Source organism: Melanerpes formicivorus, unplaced genomic scaffold (genome assembly GCF_026170545.1).
Source record: "Melanerpes formicivorus ecotype bairdi unplaced genomic scaffold, bMelFor1.0.p_v2 SCAF_25, whole genome shotgun sequence".
NCBI classification, from domain to species: Eukaryota; Metazoa; Chordata; class Aves; order Piciformes; family Picidae; genus Melanerpes; species Melanerpes formicivorus.
This window is the reverse complement of record NW_027142377.1, coordinates 4,098,752-4,114,377: the sequence shown is the minus strand read 5'-3', so window position 1 is coordinate 4,114,377 and position 15,626 is coordinate 4,098,752. Positions and strand designations below refer to the sequence as shown.

Genomic DNA, 15,626 nt, shown 5'->3' with positions numbered 1-15,626 from the left:
TGTAGCCCTTATTAGCCTGCCCAGTTTATGTCACTGTGCTTATCACTTTACCTATTGCTTAGTATTAGCTTTGAACTTACAGACAGCCCAAATGAAACAGGTGCATGCTTCATCTTTCCACATACCCTTGCAAAAGGGAGAGGGAGAAAAAGAATCTCAGAGCAACTAGGAGCAAAAGCAGCTCTTCAAATGTCAGAGGGATTTGCTGTGCTAAATACATCCCCAAAAGATCTATTCTACTTTCCAGGCCATAGCAGCCACACAACAGCAAGCACTCAACTGCCTGGCCCTAATCAATAAACAGCTCTGGAAGCTATTGCATTCTGCTTGCTTTCAATCAGTTTTCAGGCTACCACTGTGTTACCCACTCAAGGCTTTAGGCACAAGTTACTTCAGCTTATTTTTCTCTTTTCCATCCTGCCCCTTCAAGAAAATAGTTCTAATGGAAAGCAATAAAAAGTGTCTGTTTAAGCCTTGTCTCTTTTAGCAGCACCTCTCTAATACCACAACCATCTCTGGTCATATCTCTGCTTGGTATCAGACAATGTCATTTTAGTGCTTTGCTGCCTCAGGTGAAATGAAAGGCTTTGGGGGGAGCTGTGCTTTCCAAGCCTGCTCACTCACTCACAATCCAGGAAGGAAAGAAAGGAATACAAAAGCTGCTATGGAGAGTGGATCTGGGGCTTGTCTTTGAAGGCACATGCAAAGCCCTCCTCTACTGTTTCTCAGCCTTTCCAGGAAACATTCATTTTATCCTCACCAATCACTATGACTAATTTGTTTCCAAGAGCAAAACCCAGATCACAACAAATTAAATTGGCTGAAAACAAGTAATAATATTGCCAACAACAAACAGCCTTTAGCCCTGTAAATTAGGAATTGCAAGCCAATAAACACTTCACTTAAGCCTTCTGCAGATATCAGTGAAGACCTCCTATGAGGATTGCTTTCTGAAGTCAGAAGTTTTTCTCCCCTCTTTTCTTAGCTAAAGAAAAGAAAACAGCGCTAATTGCATCAAACACAGTATCTTTGTGCAGTAAAGTTACACCAACAGCAGAGGATCAGAGGACAGGAACAAAGTACCTACATGTATTTTTAGGGGTATAATTCAGTAGTTCTGCTTATATCACAGGATGTCAGGGGTTGGATGGAACCCCTGGAGATCATCGAATCCAACCCTCCTGCCAGAGCAGGATCAGAATCTAGCACAGGTTATACAGGGACGCATGCAGATGGGTCTTGAATGTTTCCAGTTATGAAGACCTTATCACAGGGTGCAACAGAGAAGAGCCTTTCCCTTCCCACTTGACACCCAGAATTCAGATATTTATAAACATTTATTAGATCCCATCTCAGTCTTGTCTTCTCCAGACTAAAAAGCCCCAGGTCTCTCAGCCTCTCCTCATAAGGCAGTGCCCCAGTCTCTCCATCATCCTTGTAGCCCTTCATTGCACTCTCTCAAGAAGATCCCTGTCCCTCCTGAACTGGGGCACCTAAGACTGGAGACTTACTAGGTCTCACTAGGGCAGAGTAGAGGGCGAGGAGAACCTCCCTCAATCTGCTGGATGCACTCCTCTTAAGGCACCCCAGGATCCCGTTGGCCACAAGGGCACACAGCTGACCCATGGATAACTTGTCATTTTTGTGGCTCTGCACTCAACTCTTTCAAGCGGTTCCTGAGATCCTTCTTGAACTGAGGGACACAGAACTGGACACAATATTCCAGATGCAGCCTCACCAGGGCAGAGCATTCTTGCAGAAGAAAGCTCTTCAGTACACAGTCTAAGGTTTTACAAAGCTTGGTCCTCTTAGACTGGTAGAATTCTGAACCCCAGCGTCAAGAACAGACACCAGCAGTGTTTCAGTTTTCCTCCCACGCTGGTTTGCTGAAAAGGTTGAAGCAATGGTAATTAGCCACAGCAAGCAAACTCTTTTGAAGCAGAAAAGTGCTACCACAACTCCAAATTTCACTAATGAGGGCAACATATGTTGATTTGCCAGAAAAGTCATTTGTCCCCAATATTTTCACTCCTGTCTCCATTCTATCAGCAACTGAGACTTTATTTCTGTGTCCTTAATGCCCAATTAGCATCACCTAAAAATGCAGAGGCCTGTAGTTCTGATTTTCTCCTGTGATGATGTATCTTGGTACTGACACTTAAAATAAAACCCAAGCTTAAAAAATGTAACAGAGCCCTGTACTTCAAAATGTCATTTCAACAGCCATGCTCTCTGGTCAGTAAGGTTTGTTGAGTGTTTCTTAGCCTCACTGTTGGGCTCTCCATTTCTCCACAGAGATACCTCCACCAAATTGTTCTGCAGTGATGATCTGCTCAAAGTTCTCAATGCCCCATTTTGTATATACTTTTCGAGGACACAATTCAGAACACTCTTGAGAAGTTACAGGAATGGACTGGCAAAAAGAAGGCCAAACAAAGAACACACATTTAGTTTGTAATAATCATCTACACAAGTGTGAGATGAGGTGCAATTAAGCAGCTGACAGCTCTGCAGAAAATGATTGATGGTAATAACAGGGAGGCAGCAATATCCTCCAGCATGTCAGAAAGATAAACATCAGATGGGCACATGGTGCACAAGTGTTTGATGTTCAGAGCGGAGAGGGAGAACCAACAACCACCTCCATATGTGAAAGGGATTTCTATATAGAAAAGAAATCATATGACCTCTGTGGCCTCTCTAGAGAAGATACCCAGGAGATGGGCAGGACATTCAAGCATTCACAAGTGCCTTGCTTGACATGCACCTCGTGTAACAGATGTGTCATTACACTAAGATATACTCCACACAACTCACAGTCGATCTTTAGTTCTTTTGTTTCCTAAATAGTAGAGGGAAGTAGCAGAATATTCTGCTTTCTTTTGACGCAGAAAGCCAGACTTGAAATACACTAATCAGGACTGTTGCAGTCAAGTGAAGAGAGAGGAATTCAGGAACACATTCTCTGTTAAAAACTTTGGATGATTAAAAAAAAAAGAAAGAGATAAACAAAGCACAGCTTCTAGAAAGATTAACTAGCTCCTGCCTACTTCTGCTGTTTAATAACTAAACCTGCTGATAATGAATACAGAATGATGAACTGTGGGGGGGAAAATGCACAGGAATTTCTCCAGGAAATAACTTTCTATTCAAGACACTTTCAAACTGATGCAGCAGTGACGGAAAAGCAGGTAGGAAGGGTACTGAGAAGATGTTGTGTAGCATGTAGTAAGAAAAAAAAATTAAAGAATAATAAGAAAAGCAGAGGGGAAAAAAGTAGTGACTGGACCTAAAGAGGCTGTTTCTATCTAGAATAGAGCTGGATCTGACGTTCTGATCTGGGTTTTGACATCTGCCTCTTTCCCTCCCTTCCTTCCTACCTCTCAGCCCTCTCAAAGTAACTGCTCCTCAGCCCAAAATATCCTCTAGCACATCAGTATTTTCCTGGTCATTAAATAGCCAGGAACTGCCAGTGCTGTTGCAGGATGACCATTGGGCAGAGAAAGGCTCATGACAATTTGTGATCCCTGCACAAAGCCACTGCTGAAGCAGTTCTCTGTTCCCTTCTGCCCTTTTGCCTGCTGCAAAGCATTTTCCTGTATCCAATTTACATGCTTTTATACTTATGAAAGAGAAATGGATTTGCTTCTTTCAGTGTCCCCAGCTCCCTCCTGACCAATAAAAATCTGCAAATGTGGACCTACTCCTTTCTGGAAGTTCCCAGCTCATACACCTTTCCTCTATTTCCACCTGCCTCCTCCACATGATAAGATTTATTTTTTTCACTCCTCTCTAGGCTGAAGCATCTTCCCTTTTGCTAGTCTACAGCTCCTTCTGAATTAGCTTTCCTGTAGTGGTAGCTGCAGTGTAACATCCTCAGTTTTACCATGCTGTACTTTCTCAATGCTGTTTGCTAGGGAAAGTGTCTTAAAGGACAAGAGCTATTACCATTTACCACAGCATCTCCCTAGAGATATTTCAGCTCAGTTCAGGCCTGACATTTGCAATCCTTTGTGTAGTCTTTCAGCCATTCACTAATACATCTGAGAAAGCTCATGTCAGTCAATGTGAATATTTCATGAGCTACCCCATAAAATAATTTGCTCACATTCCAAATAGCTCAGGTACAAAGACCTCTTTATCAAAGGTGTTTGACATTTCATACAACACCTTGCTTCTACCTGGTTTACAACCTTGCCAAACATTTTCAGACTTTGAGGCTACTGCTTGTTATTTTGCCTTTCCTTCTGAGGTTAGTTAACACTTCTTTTTGTTTGCAAGTTTGCTTCTTACACTTGCAAGATCTGTTGACACATCCTTAAAGATGTGCTTCATTGGGAAGCCCAAATAACTGAGATGCAATTCACTTGGAACAGCATGTGTTCCATATTGCTGTTTCATAATTAATTGCTTTCACTACTTTCTACACCACCAGTGAGATCCTCCTGTGCCTAGGATAGAATGACAGAACTGTCAACTGAACTCCAGCTTTAAGATCCAAAGTAACTGCATCACACCAAAAAAACCACAACTTTGAGCTGATACGGAGAATTCTATTCCTCATCATGCACCAAAGGAGACAAAACCACCTGAGACACCAGAAGAATAACTATTTTTATCTCTGCTTTGCATAAATTGTCCTGGCTTGCAGCTGGCTGCTCTGCATCACCAGTAGTGTCCTCCCTACTCTAGTCATGAGGTCTGTGGTGACAGGTTGGACTCGATGATCTTTGAGGTCTCTTCCAACCTTAAGAATTTGCACAGACTTAGAGCACCAGAGCAAGAGTATCAGTATCACTAAGGCTGGAAGAGACCTCAAAGATCATCAAGTCCAACCTGTCACCACAGACCTCATGACTGGAGTAGGGAGGATGCTACTGCCCACTGCAGACTTGAACTCACGACCTTCCCATTAAAGGTCTTATGCACTCCCAGAGGACACAGTCTCAAGCCGTGCCAGGGGAAGTTTTTAGTGAATACCAATTTGATTAACAGCATCACAAGCCAGGTACCAAAGAGCCATCCATAACTGTATTGCAATTCATTATACCTTTAATTATACACACAGTGAAAATGCTACATTGCATGGACACCTTCTCAGACAGTCTCAGTAATAACCTGTTGTTTTTCCATCAGTTGAACTTTCAATCCAGCAGTCTCAACACAAATTTTAAGCTTTCCAACAAGAGAAGTCCTATAAACGTGAAAGGCTTTTTAGTTTGTGCAAGGGGGGGGGGGGGGGGGGGGGGGGGGAGGAATAAAAACAGATGTTTAGTAAAAACTGCCTTCAAACTCCTTAGAAATGTTTTGCTCACATTTTTATGTCAGAGCCCCACAATGAAAATTTCACCCCAGATTCTTATAAATTTCAAGCAAATCCAACTAGAACATTAAAGTGGGAAATAATTAGCAACTCCAACAGGGAACTTGCCAGTCAAAATTATTCTGTGACAAAATATCAATCTGTTTTTCTGTTCAGTGCCTTTCCTTTTCCACAAAGATATTTAACATAGATGCATTTTCGGTCTGGAATACATGAGAGACCAAAAGCTGACAAATCAGTCACTGTCTCCTTTCTCTTCTGCCAAAGTGTTGCTGCAATCCTTGACACCAACCTTTCTCAAAAGGAGCCTATGAAGAACAGGCAACAATGATTCTTCTGAATACTTTCTCTGGATGTTTATACAATAGCATGCCTGCCTGACAGCCTTATGGTTTATCTGTCTCTCTCCATTACAGGAGCTAGTCAGAGCAATGATCTTAACACTACTGAGGAGCAGATGAAAAAGAAAAGTAGCTCAAGTCCCTCAGAGCAGCCTTCTACAATGACACAAGGCAGAGATGTATGGGAAGCTCTCACAGTAAACCTCATTTCTGTGCAGGTAGCTGTATGCCTTAGCATACCATCTCTACCTCCAGGTAGTATATAGTGAACTACTGCCAACATATATATTTCCAAATGCAGAGATAAGCCCAAAAACATTTCCAAGGCATTGAACCTGAATGCTGCACACCTAATAATGATGACAGAAGCCATCTGGAGCTGGCTGAGATGGAGTACAATACTTCCAAAAACCTGTGTTGTCATCACTGAGCCAGGAGCCTAACAGCAGCTGTCCATTCATGGCTGAACATCCAGGCCACTACTCTATTTCCATACTACCAACCTCTGCCTGTCCCCAGCTAAGACATCACACTCACAGCACACCCTTACTGAGTCCATTCCTGATGTCCAAAATCACTTATGCACTGAGTTCAGAGTGCCTCTGAGACTTACATTTTTGTTGCCCTTTTGTTTCATCAATTTTTGATGAAGACATGAGTTGTGGTAAGCATTTGCTTTCACTCACCCCTCCCTATCTCCCTTTGTAAAGTCTCTCTTTCTCTAATGCCTGCTTCATGATTATTATGGCAATATTCACAGTTACAAGCCTTCTGCTTTGGATTAACAGACAGGGCTAGGTTTGCTTACTTGGAGTCAGGCATTTCTCAAGGACAGAGGTGGGAGCTACATGCCTGTGCTCCTGCTCCAGGAACTATAAACTTCCAAAGGTCAGTATATTTAGTATTTTGTATATAGCCTGTTTCTTGGATTCTTAACAAATCAGTAAGAAGCCATGCAGCAATTTGCTCTCTAGAGAGAGTACAGTGAATTGCTGACACTGAGAAGTCACCCATTGAAGAGTCATGCATATACATAGTAAGAAGCAATACTTAAGCAAATGTGTGGTGACTGACCCCATGGTGAAGCAAAGCTCAAGTGCAATTACCACATATGACAGTCTGGGTTCAAGCTAGAGGAGGGAAGATTTAGATTAGATGTTAGGAAGTTCTTCACCATGAGGGCAGTGAGACACTGGAACAGGATGCTCAGGGAGGTGGTGGAAGCCCCATCCCTGGAAGTTTATAGGGCCAGGCTAGGTGTGGCTCTGGGCAACCTGATCTAGTGGAAAGTGTCCCTGCCCATGGCAGGGGGATTGGAACAGGATGATCTTTGAGGTCCCTTCCAACCCTGACAATTCTGTGATTCTGTCTCTCAGTCCAGCAAGTTGGGCTCCTGCTCATCACACCTTCCTGGAGGAGCCCTGCAGGCCTGAAATCACACATTTCCACTGGTAGCTATGGGGTTGCATTGGGTCTTGTGTTTACCAGTAAAGTACACCAATGCTTGTCATTGCTCTAACCCTTGCCCAGATAATACCACAACACTGCTCACTGACACACAGAAATCATTGCTGTATACTCGACAAAGATTTGCACACAGCCTAATCCACCCCAGGCTTGATGTTCCTCTCCAAGCAGTGCAGCAAAGCTTTCCTCCAGCACTGACACTGGCAGCATTTGTCATTGCTCGGACCCTCACCTAGGTAATACTGCACACTGTTCACTGACACACAGAAGTCATTGCTGTATACTCGACAAAGATTGGCACACAGCCTAATCCACCCCAAGCTTGATGTTCCTCTCCAAGCAGTGCAGCAAAGCCTTCCTCCAGCACTGACACTGGCAAATGAAAAAAATCTTTGGTGAGGCATTGCTGGGTTTGTGCTGGACCAGCACAGCCTTATTCATGTTTCATGATGACTTCACTGATGCTGTCTGACTGGGTTTGTGTTCTCTGGTTTAATGCTTCTGGAACGAGCACCATCATTGGTACAGCAAACCCGAGCAGCTGGCAGAGGTGATTCCCCAGTTGCATGGCTGGCTGGCAGCAGCAGCAAAGGGCCTGGCTCTTCGTTTAGCAGATGTCACTTTGCATCAGTCAATTGTCAAAGATCATGATTTATTGTTTTTTCCCCCCTGACAGAACTGCTCCTATGACAGCCTGTGTGGCCTCTGAAGAGAAGTCTGCCCTTGCTTGCATTCCTGTCTGTAGGAAGCATTTGTACGCACAGAGTCATGTTTAGCTCTGCTTTGAGCTGAGCTCAGTTTTCACACAATCCATTAACATTTCTTACAGCCCCATCTCAAACCAGTTAGAATCATAGAATGATCTGGGTTGGAAGGGACCTCCAAAGGTCATCTAATCCAAGCCCCCCTGCAGTCAGCAGGGGCATCCTCTACTAGAACAGGATGCCCAGAGCCCTGTCAAGCCTCACCTTGAATATCTCCAGAGATGAGACCCAACCACCTCCCTGGGCAATCTATTCCAATGATCCACTAGCCTCATGGTAAAAAACCTGTTCTTAACATCCAATCTAAATCTGCTCTTCTCCAGTTTGAAGCCATTGCCCCTTGTCCTGTCACTGCAGGCCTTTGTAAACAATCTGTCTCTACCCTTCGTGCAGGCTCCCTTCAGGTACTGGAAGGCTGCTATTAGGTCTGCCTGGAGCCTTCTCTTCTCTAGGCTGCACAACACCAGCTCCCTCAGCCTGTCCTTGTAGCAGAGGTGCTCCAACCCCTGATCATTTTCATGGCACTCCTCTGGACCCACTCCATCAGGTCCATGTCCTTCCTGTACTGAGGGCTCCAGACCCAGATGCAGTAGTCCAGGTGAGTTCTCACCAGAGTAAAGTGGCAGAATCACCATTTAGACATCTCTCAAATTCTATCCACTACATAAAGCATGGCTGCAAGGTCATTTGCTTCTTCAAGTAAAGATAATCCCTTTGACTAAGGCCTCCATATGTGGGTTATTTATCTTTTTTCCACCCAAGGGGTTGAGTGGGTTTTGGAGATATTTTGTACATTTCTAAATTCTACCTTAAAAGTTCATATTCCTCCCTCAACTTTTCTTGCTCAGTTCTCACATACCAGAATCTTCCTTTAATTTGTTTGGTTGGTTGGGTTGGTTTTTTTTTTGTTGTTGGCCACACAGCCCATGCTCCATTGCACCAGGGAAAAGTACCTTTCTACTGATAAACTTTCAATTTCTCTAAAAGACCGTGGGGCATTGTCCTGGGTTCAGCTAGGATAAGATTCATTTTCTTCACAAGAAGCTGGCAGCAGCCATGCCCAGGACAGTCCACTGAACCAGCCAGTGGTTATGGAAGTATAAATGTCAGCCTTTCTATACAGAGGGGTAGGTGGGAGAGGGAGAGATGAGGTGGGGGCTGGCTTGGACATCAGCAGTGGCAGTCTGGTGGCAGGTTTTAGCACAGGCAGCAAAACAGCAGCTGTGTTGGGTGTCTGTATTGCATTTTATATTGCTTTAGATGTTACTTTTTTATTACTGTTTTTATTCCAGTAGTTCATTTATTCTTTGTATTGCTCTGTTGAACTCTCCTTATCTCAATCTGCAGGGCTTTGCATTTTGCTCCCAATTTCTCCTTCCCATCCTACTGGGGGGGAGGGGGCAGTTGTCTGAGCAGCCATGTGGGGCTCCACTGCAGCTGGACCCAAATTCATGACAGGGGTGTTTCTCAAATCAGCCTCTACCTCTCTTTTATTGACTGCTTCTTTTGAGTCTCCCTACTGACACAGAAATACAGCTCAGAGAACACTGAAGCTAAACAGTAGCTAAGTAGCTAACACAGTACTAAGTAAACCAGAATGTCACCATTGTACAAATAGCTTCATCTTTAAGTTAGCTCTGGGAGAGGGTGAGAGAATAGAGAGCAACTCATCCCTTCATCAGAACTGTATCATCAATAAGTTACCTAAGACTAGCTTCTTTTTGGTTGCCTTGAATCTTAGCCATTGCCTGATAACCCTGTAACAGCAGCACTGCAGTTTGATCAAGCCATAGTCAATAACCACATGTGGTATTTCAATTCCACTCTGCACAGGCTCAGTCCAGCCAGCTGTAGTCCTCCCACACTCAGAAATCAGACCCCTAGCAGATACAGAGAGGAAGAAGAACAGAGTTACAAGTCAGAATGAGGTAGGTTAGTCCATCATTATGGACTCTGATCAAGAAAAAGCACAGGAGGAATAATTGGCACACAAGAGTCCCATGAACAAATTTAGCTTTTCTTCAGCCTTGCTTCCTGTTCCATCTTTTTTCAGGCTTGTTAAAAAGCCATGAACCTTAACTGTGTAAATGTTTCATATCAATTCCTCTCTCCAAGCACGACAGACGTCCAGACTCCGAACCTTTCACTTCTGGCAGACCATACATAAATTATAGATATCTATGGGTATCTCTTTGTGTCATAAATAACATTGCATGCATTTCTTTTGGAAGAAGGGAGAATGTTTGGTTCAGGCAGAATTACATGCTGCACATCTACCCATTAAAGTGATTTATGAATGACATAAACTTCACCTTAAGTGCGAGTTGGTACCAGGATCTCCGTGTTGCAAATGGATAAAGGGCCACAAATACACACAAAAAAAGATCCTCTGGGAACTTGACAGGCTGCCCAGTTTATTTAACCACAGTTAGTGCAGATTTCTTCAATGAAATTACACTAATAAGGTTCACTTATCAGTGAACCAGTACTAAAATCTTGTGCTGTTGAAGCTGAGCTGTTTGGTGCACTACAAGCTGGATCACAAAGTGGTACCTGGACAAAAACACACCACATGTATCACCACGGGATTCCAGACTGTGGTGGTTTTAGGCTATGCCTTTAAAATTCAGTTACAGATTCTGAGCCAAGTAGAAAAATATAGATAAAGCACTATTGGGTGTTAAAAAGGAAAACAAAAGATTATTCTAAACAAATTCATTGGACACATGTCTGGAATAAGAGATGTACCATAACAGTTCTTCCCTCTCTTCTCTTCTGATCTCAGCTGTTTTACTCTGCTCAGGAGAGATAACATGTTTTGGCTGACCTCAGCTAAGTCTAACCCACAGCTTTTCTGTCTCCCCTACTCTTTCTTATGGGAGAGAGGGTGAGGGGGCAGTGGAGCAGCTTCCCTGGTCTTTTTGACTTGGGGGGCAGGGTTGGTGTTGTTTGCTAATTGTAAGTATCTGTATAAGATTGTAAATACTGTACATTTTATATATATTCATTGCACTCCATTGTAGAGTGCAGTTTTTGCTTGTAAAGCAGCTTCATTTGCTTCTAACTGAGTTGGTCTGGCTGAAGTTAATGCCGGGGGGGAAACTTCAGCCCACCACCCACCAACTAAAAGAAACTTCAGCCCACCACCCACCAACTAAAAGAAACTTCAGCCCACCACACACCAACTAAAAGATACTTCAGCCCACCACACACCAACTAAAAGATACTTCAGCCCACCACACACCAACTAAAAGATACTTCAGCCCACCACACACCAACTAAAAGATAACAGCTCCCAATTCACAAGCAGGTAATTTATGCACTTCTCTTTGATGCACCTTATTAAACACTAACAAGGCAGTCAGATGAGTTATCAGAACAAACCAAACCTCTCTTTCCCTGCTGCTAAGCTCAAGGCCAACTCTTGGCAAAGCTTTATGGGTGAGTTACCAGCAGGCAGAAGGATGACTTTTGTGCTGAAATGCAGAAACCTTGACCAGAGGAAAAAGAAGTTATGTCCCCAGAACAAAAAGAAAAGTGACTTACCCCATTGATTTGGCTGTGGTCTATCCAGGAGAGAGTGCTCAGCAATACCCACACAGCTCAGTTCAGAGAAAGTTCTAGGTCCCTGGGGCTGAGCTTAAATGAGGCTGCAGGTGTGGCTGAGCCCTCCCAGGTGGGGCAGGTTAAGGGTAATGAGACTGGGGGTCCTGGCTGGCTGCTGTTCCAGGAAGCCCAGGAGGTAGCTGGCATCAGTGCTAAAGGGTTATCTGCTGTGTCTAAAATTAGGAGAAAACAAGCTGTGCTCTGCTGGTGGAAGACTAATGGGGGGGGGTGGTGGTGGTTGCAGGAGACAGTTGTATGACATTTATTTCTATTTGGCCAGCCTAACTCAGAAAAATACCTCACCAGAGCTCCAGGTGGCATCAGTGACTGCTTAGACCCAGGAAAATCTCTGGATTCATACAACTGCTTAAAAGTGGCAGCTCCTTACTGACACTCAGAGTCCTCTAGTTACTGGGAAAAGAAACTCCTTTATTTTGTCAGGAAACAGGATCCTGATTTAGCAGACAGAAGACTGACATGGCGCTTTGAGATGCAGTTTAATGGTCATGATGGTGTTAAGTTGAAAGTTGGACCTCATGATCATGGAGGTCTTTTCCAACCAAAACAATTCTATGATTCTAAGAAATCTTTGAGGATATTTCCTATTTAGCTTCCCAACTGTGCAATGCTGAGCCTCAGGTGGTACCTCAGCCTGACCTACTCACTTCTCTTAGTGACCATGGCCATCTTGCTTCTGAAGGAGAGAAGTTGCATTGTGGGATGACACCCACAACAGGGTGGATGTATTGTGCCAAGTATGCTGCTCTTTGCAGAGGGTTTTATATAAACTTGTCTTTAAAGATGTCCTTTGCTGTGAGAGGGGAGAAGTAGAGGGAAAGGAAAATTCATCTAGGCTTAATGCTGTATTTTGAATAAATAGGTGAAGGAGAAACAATTGACAAAGAGCCAGTATTCTGGAGATGAAAAAGGAGAATGGCAGCAGCACAAAAGTAGCATTTTGTGTCTGGCAGATCCCTTGATTAAAGAAGCCTTGTCTTTTATAGAGCTGACTCAAACAGCTTCTCTAAATGCTACCACTTGATTCCCCCTCTTTCTACCCTGCCACGATGGCCTGAAGATCACCCTGGAGTGATGTGTTCTTAAGCACTTGAGAAGTGACACATGCTGTATGCACCATGATAGACAGCAAGCCTTAGACAGAAACAAGTGACCCTAGCCTGCAGGCAGAATAACTCAATCTGCCTTTTTGCGTGGCAGTCTCTTATAACTGCATTAAGAGAACAAATGTGAGAGGAACAGACAACCATCAGGGCCGTCTTCTACCCAAGTTTGCAGCTCCTGCTCTGTCACTGAACTGGCTGGTGTTTGCAGTGTTCATTTCTGGCATGCATTACATCTCATTACCAAAAGTGCTTCAATAACATGATAGAATAATAAAATAAAATAAGCAGATATCTTCTGCCTTTTACAGAATACAGAATTAATGAGGTTGGAAAAGACCTTCAAGATCATCAAGCACAACCTATCACCCAACACCATCTAATCAACTAAACCATGGCACTAAGTGCCTCATGAGGTCTTATTTACATTAATAAAAAGAGAAACTAAGGCATCTTCTGCTATGTGTTTCTACACTGCTTGGTACATTTAACTTGTAAGCTCAGCAGAGGTTCCTAAGTACTGCCCTAGGAACACTGGCCTCAAAGAAATGTGTGTCTCCTATTTGTCCTAAAGAGAAGAAAATTATTCATGTTCTCCATGTATTCTCAGGTGGGTAGCTTTCCACTGTGACCAGTGCTTCCCTCAGCAACGAGTCAGGGATGAAACCACAACCAATATATTCTTGTGGGGGAAGTGGCAGGGGACCATGCAGAAGCAAACATGGTACCTTACAATAAGGCTATGTCAACTCACATGATTTTTCTATTGAAATGGCTGTCATTTGGTGTTTTGTAAGTGCTGTGATAAAGCTGGCAATGGAAAGACGTAGGCAGGAGGTTTTGGAGCCAAGGGGACCCTCACAAACCTCCTCCCTGTAACTGAGGCTGCTGAAAGAGGATGCAGCAGGCACTGATGCTTCTGCTAGGTCAAACCATCTCCTACAGTCCTCATTCCTCAAATCCCAGCTGTTCCCTTCCATCCTCTCCTCTGGGCTAGGCTTTAGCATGGTTTTGCTCTGTTTGCCACCAGCAGGGAATGCAGCCCAGGGACCCCTTCCCTTCTTACCTGCATTCAGAAGCAGTTGGGCAAAGGTAACCAGTGCTGTCCCGTGTATTTCTGTGGCGGTCTTCAGCTCAGCCCTGGGTCCCCTTGAGATGGTCTGTCTCCAGCATGATCCATCTTCACGCAGGCCTAACACCTCAGCATACATAGTGTCTACACAGGCTAGTTTTAGTTTGAGGTAAGGCTCATGCCACTAGCTTGGAAGAAATGCAAACACCTTTAATATCACTTGAGCTACCCCTTCACAGAATAACAGAACAATAGGGGTTGGAAGGGACCTCTGGAGATAAGTTAGTCCTTCCTTTCTTTATCTCCACATCCCCTGCCTCATATCTTCTCCCTTCATTTGGAGTACCCAGCCTTAAGCTTTGTATAGCATCAACAAAATTGTACAGCAGAGACTCCATTAAAAGATCATCCTTGACTTCTCAATAGGCTCTTATCCATTCCCATCCAGTTCTGGACTGAATAATGAAGGATTGTACCATTGGTCTTTACTGCTTTATAAATGCTGAAATACTGCCTGGAAATGAAAAGACAGGTTGTTGGGGTTTTTCTTTCTGTGACACAAACAAGGCAGAATTGTCCTCTAAATACTCACTGTCACCCTGGGAGAACCTCAGTGATGTCCTAATCTCTGAACTAAAACTGAGAAATGGGCTAATAAAAGCTGGGCCATTATTGTAAAGAGAAAGATATTTAATGTAAAACAGTGAATCACACAACGAATGTCCAAATGAACAAGTTAGTTTCACTGCTATATTCTCATAAACAGAGAGCTTAATGGTCACTTTGACTTGGGAATCAGGGAGGCAATTGCACTGGCACATTCTTACAAAGCATATTTTACTCAAAAAAAGTACTCCCAAAACTTTAAAATGCCCAGAAACATGAAGAGGCTTCTGGTAACTTCTTGGAATGTGAGCCATCAGTGCTGCATCAAAAGGAGCGTGGAGCTTTTGTTTGTGCTTAACTCTGAGTACACCTAAACTAACTTAACTTTTCAGAAAGAGGGGATGGGAAAAGAAGAACAAGATGGCATGGATAAAGGAATTTTCATTTCCATAGAGGGGGGGAAGAAAATCTAGTATGAAGGTGTTCTTCTGCCCATTTGTCACACTTGGGAGATAGGTAGGTAGAGAGGGCGTGCTTCACCTCACCTCAAAGCATTGGTCTTAATAGAATTTAGCTTCCAACTCTAGCATTTCCACTTTGTGGCCTCTGAGATGTTTTTTGTAGAGAGTGGAACACCTTTAAAAAATCGTGGGAGTGAGTCCCCATAGGTACCTGCTTGGCCACTAGCTCCACAGTTTATGTATCTTCTCCAGCAGCAAAAGCAGGGTGAATTTCTGAACATTTAAGCTGCTGCAGCAGCACAGCTACTCCCCATTGAGAGGCACTGCAGCAATCCAGGGCAATGGTCCCATCCCACTCTGAGAGAATGAACTTCCCAAATAGATTCCAGTTTGATGAAAACAAAAGCTTCAGCTCCAGGACTGAGATTCCCTGGTGAAGCTGAGACACGGCATCATGGAATCACAGAATCACGGTATCAGAGAATCACAGCATCACAGCATCACAGAATCATGCAGGCTTTTATTAAACACTTCCAGGGATAGTGACTTCACCACCTCCCCAGGCAGCCCACTCCAATGGCCAGTGACTCTTTCTGTGAGGATTTTTTGTCTAATGTCCCACCTAAACTTCCCCTGGCACAGTTTCAGATCATGTCCTCTTGTTCTGTCACCGGAGCCCCACCTGGAGCAATTCTGTTAATTTTACTTGCTTTAAAAAACCCAGACTGAAATCATAGTATGTTTTGGGGCCTCATTGTCTAGCTTCACCAACCAAGGTATTTCATAAAGGATCCAGATTGTCAAGCCTGAGAGCAGCCTGATTGCTCCAATGAAAAAAGCCCAGGGATGTACACTGGCAGATGCT

General features: G+C 43.7%; 1 protein-coding gene across 1 annotated transcript in view; it reads right to left on the bottom strand.

The window, feature by feature from the left end:
* Positions 1-11,494, bottom strand: part of BFSP1 (beaded filament structural protein 1) — a 51,461-nt gene extending 39,967 nt beyond the window's left edge. Inside the window, exon 1 of the mRNA XM_068153408.1 lies at positions 11,442-11,494. Within this exon, the coding sequence (XP_068009509.1) occupies positions 11,442-11,446 (5 nt within the window). The 5' untranslated portion in view covers positions 11,447-11,494. The remainder of the gene's footprint in view (positions 1-11,441) is intronic.
* Positions 11,495-15,626: the final 4,132 nt, after the last annotated feature.